At 47.0% G+C, this 7621-nt stretch overlaps 1 protein-coding gene across 2 annotated transcripts in view; it reads right to left on the minus strand.

Annotated features, from left to right (window-relative positions):
- The window catches only part of SYN2 (synapsin II), a 427960-nt gene extending 424805 nt beyond the window's left edge, over positions 1 to 3155 (minus strand). Inside the window, exon 1 of one of the 2 annotated variants that reach the window (XM_050957819.1) lies at positions 2700 to 3155. In XM_050957819.1, coding sequence (XP_050813776.1) covers positions 2700 to 3055 — 356 coding nt within the window. In that variant the 5' untranslated portion in view covers positions 3056 to 3155. Of the gene's footprint in view, positions 1 to 2207; positions 2231 to 2699 lie in introns of those variants that run through there. The other variant, XM_050957820.1, reaches the window with a different exon arrangement.
- Positions 3156 to 7621: the final 4466 nt, after the last annotated feature.

Consider the following 7621-nt stretch of genomic DNA (forward strand, 5'->3'; position numbering starts at 1 on the left):
TACCAGCATTTCCTACATTTCTATAAAGGCTATAACCAAATACAGTTATGCACGTTCAAGCTATAAAATAAGGACAGTGTAACTCAACACGTTAAAAGCAGCTTTCTAAGCTGTTCTCTCATATTAAAACAAACCTGTATTTATATACCAGCCTAAAATACAAGATAAACCCCAAACAACTCAATTTATTTCTCAAATAGCTACTTATCTGTCTCAGAACATGATCTTTTTCCTGTGTTATTTGACAGTAGTTCTACATACACCGCATTTTGTCAAACTGCATGTCTTTGCATCATACAACACAGGGTCTAGCTAACATCATGATTACAGAACAGAATAGCATGTAGTAATTCATCTATTACGAGAGCAAGTTGAAATATTTTTAAATATTTATTCAGGTTAGCCTTCATCATGCATATCTTGTTTTTCTTCCTGCTAGTCTAATTATATGGCAGTTCAATAAATATCTACATGGATTTCCATCATTTTAAAAGGTACAAAGCCACTAATACTTATTTACTTTTGAAATCTATTTGCATTTTAGGCAGTTATTTAAAAGCTTGTAATTACAAAATGGCTATTTCTTGGGGTGGAGGGGCAGGAGGAGAAGCTAGGCCAAATAGAATTTTAAAAACCACCACCAAACTGACTCTAAACTGTTCTTTCCAGAAGTCCTATGTATTGTTTCCACAGAAAGGAAGAATGAAATAAACAGAAATATATATATACACTTGTGAACACATCTGCTCTCCTAACAGTGATGCACAAGCAGTCATACCCAACATACATTTCAAAACAGAGTTTATCAGAACTAGCAAGTCTTGGTAAAGACAGATTCAGTTAACTGTTACTGCACTATAAACCTGCTGAAATTACAATGCCTGTACATTAACCTGGACAACCTCATCATTACAAATACACAGGCTGATGCTGATAGGTATGGAAAGGCCTCACTAGGGACTGACTTTACTGGACAAGCAATTTAGGGATATTTGATTTTTGAAATTGGGATTTGTACACTGTGGAAATACTTTTTTCTTTGTATTAGGTTTCAAGAAAAATAAAGATTGCCTATTTATAACTTCAGACTACAAGACAATGAGTTGTGTCCATGGAAGGTTAAGTAACTGCTCTGATTGGGCATACTGGTTTTCTTCTACCCGACAGATAAAACCATTTTCTGCCTAACATTTAAAGCATATAATTCAATTTTCTTTGTCACAAATTTAGAATATTATTGTTCTTTCTCTAATCTTAATGCATTTATTTTTTAAATTTGATTTCAAATACTGTATCAAGATAGGATTTTTATTTACTTTTAACCATTAAGCTACTTGTGGTTTTTCCTCCATTTAAACATAAAACATCTTGTAAAATTGGTTTTGAAATATGATCCTGACTGTAAATAAAATGTTGTTTGATTAAAAATAAACATATACTTAGACTCCATTAATAAAACAATTTCTACACATTATAAAAAAACTTGCCTTACTGATTTTAGCCTGCATTAATAAGCAGTGTTCAGAAACTGTATATTGTCATTATGATGCTGACTGCAATACAACACATCATGTCTGTACACATTACATGAGGTAAGTTAATAAATGGAATGAATAAACAAACACATGGCCTGTCTACATGATACATCATGGCACGTATCATCCTCATGTATGGTGTTCTGACATGAATTAGTGATAAAGAGTTCTCATAGATTTATAAACACCACTACTGGTCATAATTAGACACAAGAAGAAATAATAGGTCAACATATCAATTTCTCAATCTTACTTCTTTATTATGATTAAACTAGAAGCAAAATAGCCAGACACAACAACAAGAGCTAAAAAGTTAACTCTTAAACCCTAATTATGTAATTCTACAATGATGGGCAAAACGTTTAGGCTGGCTATCAGTATTCATATTAATCAATATACAAGCCATGTGAATTTTAAACACTGCAACATAATTGCGAAGACCTGCATGAAAACAAGTCCACTCATACATATGAATATGTGCACTTGCATATTCATACTACAGTTATATACAAATCAGATATATATCCTATCTGTCTAGAGTATTCCCACGTTTACACAAGATGAAAATAACTTTTGATCTCATTAGAGTATAAAGTGTATTCTTCCCCAGTAGAGTAAATGTATTCCATGAAGTACATTTCTAAAAAATTGCTTTAATTCGCTTTTATGTACCTTGGCATTTGATAGCTTTTGATTCATCTTCCAAAGCTACAATTGATTTTTCTACAGACACCAACCAATTTGACTCTGCTTTAAAAAGGGGAAGGGAAGGAGGGTTCAGAATAGAAATGAAATAGTTGTGTCTCTCACATGCTAGCTCCAAAGCTAACCATCGTCTCAAGCTCAGAGTCCATGCAAACTGACCATCTGCAACTGCAAAGAACAACCGGTTCTGACACTATCTTCGCACCCCAAAGCGGGTGAGTTTCAGGCACTTCTGTAATCCCTGCATGAGCCAGCCCTGGAAAGCAGGGTGCTTCCCACCCCACCCAAAGGTGAGCCCTCGCCACTGAAGTAAACAGACATTCCGAGGCACCAGAGCCACCCAACACCTGGCCATTAAAAGTAAGGGGGCAAGAAGGGCTGTTTATAGACATTAACACCGTGAGAGAGGGGAGGCAGAATGGGGGGGGCGCGTGTGGAGGCTAAAAGGGGGGCACCTACCAGTCCGTATGCGGCTCCTCAATGACCAGCAGCAGCTTGAACTTTTTGGCTGCAGCTGAGGAAGCGGCGGATGCGGCGTCCACCAAGCCGGCCGAGGCTGCCGTCTGCTTCACGGCATTAGAGAGGGAGCTGAAGAAGCTGCTGCTCGCCGACTGCTGCGGCTGCTGCTGGGGTGGCGCCGACTGCGGCTGCTGCCTGCGCTCCGCGGCCGGGGAGGCGGCTGCAGGAGCCGCAGAGGAGGCAGAAGGAGGCGGCGGCTGCTGGGGCTCCGGCCGCTGCAGGTCGGTCATGTAGCCATTGGGCAGGTTGGCGATGAAGCTGCTGTCCGAGAGCCTGCGCCGCAGAAAGTTCATCATCTGGCCGGGATCCGGGGAGCTGCTGGCGAGAGTGCGGCGAGGAGAGACAGGGGCGGCGCGCTCCGCTCCTGCCCGGGCGCTGCGCTGTGCAGGCGGACTCGCTCGCAGGCTGCAGCCCCAATGAGGAGAGGCTCTGCCTTCGCTAGAGCAGCGGGGCCGGCGGCTGCTTCCCTCCCCCTGCTCCCTCCAGTCTCTAGGTGGCAGCCGCCCAAGGCTGGTCTGCGGTGAGCGCGCAGCGGGCCCGAGGCAGGGCTGGGCTAACGCCTTGCGGAGCCCCAGCCTCGCAGCGCCGGAGGGGCCCCAGGAGCACTCGGCTCAGGGCGGGCTCTGCCCCGCATCCCGCACAGCCCCCTGCGCTGCTTCAGAGGGCTCCACAGCCGCAGTGTACAGCCCCCCGCCAAGGCCGGGCCCACCGCTCCTCCGGGGCAGAGTGACCCACCCCCGGCACCGAACCGTTCCTCGGGGCCCTTCCCAGGCAACACACACTGCCAGGGGGAGGGGAGACAGCCCTCTCTCCCGCCCCACGAGGTAGCACAGCGCTGCACGGGGCGGGGGGGGCAAGCCTCTGCCAGGAGGGCTCAGCTGCACAGAGCTGACACCTCCCCCCTGGGCCTAGGGCAGCACACGGGGTTTTGGGGGGGGCGAGAGCAGATCTGAAACTGAGGCCCCTCTGCCCTTGCAGAAAGATTACCAGGAGGGGAGGGCTCGGGGGGGGGGGACAAGATTGGAGAGAGCCATACACTGCACCACACCTCAAACCCCCTCCTCCCAGCGGTGGCTTCTCTTGTATGGGGCTGGGCCTGGCTCCCCACTCTGGACGTTGTGTGCAGGGTGGGCTTTGGGCCTATTCCACCAATTCCCCTGAATTGGGCCCTGCACCCAGTGAGAATCCCTTCCCTGACTAGAAACGCCTTTTTAATTTTTATTCACCTGGCGGCGCTCTGGGTCTTCAGTGGCACTTCGGCGGCGGGTCCTTCACTCGCTCCAGGTCTTCAGTGGCACCAAAGACCTGAAGCGAGTGAAGGATCCGCCGGCGAAGTGCCACTGAAAATTTGGAGCACCGCCCGGTGAGTACAAGCCCCACATTTTTTTACATTTTTTTTAAGTCATCCCTGCCGGGGCCCTGCACTTACTAAAGCTGGCCCTGCTTGCGTGGGGGTGGCAGTGCAATTGAGGTTTGGCCTGGTGGCCCCTCGCTCATGACACAAGGGCTGCCAGGCCAAACCTGAGTGGCACTATGAGCTTACATGCCTCATTGCAGTTCCACTCAGTTTGGGGTCCCTCTCAAATGGGGCTGGGGCTAAGTCCCACAGGTGTAACCCATGCTATAGACAATGCAAAGAGTGGCTACTGTAGTGTGGGTGCAGCCAGACCACTCTCAGAATCCCACCTTGATCAACTTTTCTTAATGGGAGTGGGTGGGGGGATTACTCTCTGCCATGGGTGACTTGGCTAAAGGAGAGCTAGCCCTGGAAAGCACTCTTGCATCAATTTGGAAATTTGTTAATTATATTTCACGGAGCATCTCCCCTAAGTTCCTAAGGCAGTCCCTACCTCCAGCAATTTACTACCTAAATAAACATCAACATGTTTGTGCTAAACTAGCAAACTAAACTAGAAGTAGCATTGAACCATCCCATTAAACTGGCTACTTTATTAAGTAATCCAGTATTCCAAACATACACAGTACTAGTCACCTGGAACTGGTGATGTTACTTCTTTAATAAAACTTTTTAAATGTTAGAGAACTAAAACTGTTTCATGTCAAGTGGTGATTATGAATGGAACCTGACTTACAGCCTGAGTACTGGATCTCTGTTTATCATAAGTAACACAGACCAGGCAACAGCAGCTCAAGCTTCCGGCTGCCGCGGTAGCACTGGAGCCCCGGGCAGCATGGGCCAGGCAGCGCAGAAGTGCTGGCTGGGGGATGCTGACCCCCCCCCCAGCCCCACCGCTTCCGCCTGAGGCTCCATCCCTTCCAGGGGCCAGAGCCAGCCCCCGTACCGGTAAGTCTTCTGTGTTACTTTCACCCCTGTCCACTTCTATTTAAAGTGTGGTTCTACTCGAGTGACTATGTAAAAATGGCACCTCTTTATTCAGATCTGCTTCCTGTATACCTCTGTAGATTTTATTGAAAAAAAATAGTTTACTTCTTTCTATTCCAGTTAACCCTGCTGAGTCAACATACATTTGGGAGAGTGATCTGGATTATATGATGTTTTACACACCTACTGGTGTTAACTAAGTTTCAGTTACAGGGCTAAATATTCTGTCCTCCATGTCACCTGTGCCATTTTCTGGTAAACACACAGAAATGGTGAGAAGCAATTTAAGCTTCGATATCTGTTAGTATAAAGCAGAATATAATCAGTGATTAAGTCATGGAGTGGTTAAATTATGCAACCTTAACTTTTTGGACATAGGATCCACCCAACTTAGTAAACTTGTGTGAAAATAGTTTGTCGTCTTATGGATGAAAATGCTTCCAATCTATGGCATTTTCCACACCATACCCACCAAACTAACCTCGATAAAATGGAAGGTATTTTCCGACTGCAGTCATAGCAAATGGCAGCCATGTTTCACCCCTGAAATGCTATCCTTTATAATTATAAAAAGTTTAATTGTACAATGTCTGGAAAGTACTATATGCCTGGTTCTATCATGTACACTTTTGATAGGAGAACTAGATCCTCTGAAATCATCTTCTTCCTGTTACCTTGGCAACTGGAGTCCATTGTGCAAGCGTGTGCCATCTTGGTCTGGCTATGGCAGCATTAAGATACACCTGCTTACCATCATTTTTGATATTATCCATCCATCACTTCCTCAGCTTCCTTTGGGATCTCTTTCCTACCACACTCTCCCTGCCATGCTGTCTTCATCAGGTCCCTTTCATTCATCTTCTGCATGTTTCAAAACCAGCAAAATTACACTTTTTGTATTCTGTCAGCCACATTACTGAGTTTGACTTCCATCCTAATACTTTCCTTTCAAAATCTGTCTCTTCATGTACAGTAGAACCTCAGAGTTATGGAAACTTTGAGAATGGGTTGTCCATAACCCTGACATGTTCTGTAACTCTGAAGAAGAGGTTGCGGACTTCAGCCACATGCAGAGTTGGGGCTTCAGCTGCAGGTTTGGAGGGGAGTTATGGCTCTGGGTGTGGGGGAGTCAGGTCTTCTGACCCTCGGGGCACCAGGATGCCAGGGCTCCAGGCAGGGGACTCAGGCAGCGCTAGGGCTCAGTCAGTTAGCCATGGGGGAGTGCTGGGGCTTGTGGCTTTAGCCTCACAGTTCCACTCCCAGTTTCAGCCTGGGATGGGTGTTGGGCCTCTGGACTTCAGCCCCGCAGGGGGTGCTGGGGCTCAGGGCTTCCCAGTGGTCCACTCCTAGCTTAAGCGGGGGGGCACACCAGGGCTCTAGCTACAGGGGGATTGCTGGGGTGGAAGCTGGTGCTCCCCTCATATCTAAAGTCCCAGTGCAGCTGAAGCCAGCCTTAACACCCCGCACAAGGCTGAAACTGGGAGCAGAGCCCTAGCACTTCTCCACTTTGGTCTAAAGCCCTGAGCCCTGGTGCTCCCAAGGGTCAGAAGCCCCAAGCCCTGCCCCCTCCAGCCTGCAGCCCTAAACACTCCCCACCTTGCAGCTGCAGGCCCAGCCCCATATGGCTAAAGCCCAAGGCAGTATAGTATTTGCCCTTTTCTTTTTCTGTCTGCACTGCTGCCTGATTGAGGACTTCTGGTTCCACAGGGTGTTCGGTTGACTGGTAAATTTGTAACTCTGATGTTTGTATCTTTGAGGTTCTACTGTAACTCCTCATAGTGCAAAGACATCTGAAAAACCTGTAGGTGTTGAACCTGCTGTCGCTGTATAAAGCATGCTTCTGCACTATACAGCATTGTGCGTGCACCATTGTTCTATACAGTCTCAGTGGCATGTGCTTGTCATACACTACCCCTGAGATATTTTTCCACACTCTTACAGCAGTCTCCAATCTGCATTGTATGTCATGTTCAAACTCACTATCTTCTGTGACCCAGCCACCAAGGTACTAGAACCTGTCAGTCTAATTTAGTCTAGGAGCGGTGCCAGGGTTTTTGCCGCCTTAGGCGGCAGTGCTCCTCCTCTGAGTATTCGGCAGTGGGGATCCTTCCACTCCGCGTCTTCGGGGCACTTTGACGGCGGGTCTTGGAGCGAGTGAAGGACCCACTGCCAAAGACCTGTAGCTGAAGGACCTCCCATCACCGAATTTCTGCCGAGGGCGGCAAAATGCGCCCCCCAAATCTGGCCGCCCTAGGCGACCGCCTAGGATCACCTAGTGGAAGCGCCAGCCCTGGTTTAGTCACACACCAAACAGGTGTTCTTAAATGCTAGGGTAAAAGCTATGCCCAGATTTTACACTATTAATTCTTTTAGTTTAACTGCACTGTGCCCTCCCTATAAGACTCCCCTTCTCAGAAAGGAATCTTCTACCTTTAATCTTGACTATTTTGGCTTCCATTATAGTTAAAACAGCTCCTCTGAATAATACTCAGAATGCTAGGTTATCAAACATGGTGCT

The sequence above is a fragment of the Gopherus flavomarginatus genome, chromosome 6, assembly GCF_025201925.1.
Source record: "Gopherus flavomarginatus isolate rGopFla2 chromosome 6, rGopFla2.mat.asm, whole genome shotgun sequence".
In the NCBI taxonomy this organism is placed as follows: domain Eukaryota; kingdom Metazoa; phylum Chordata; order Testudines; family Testudinidae; genus Gopherus; species Gopherus flavomarginatus.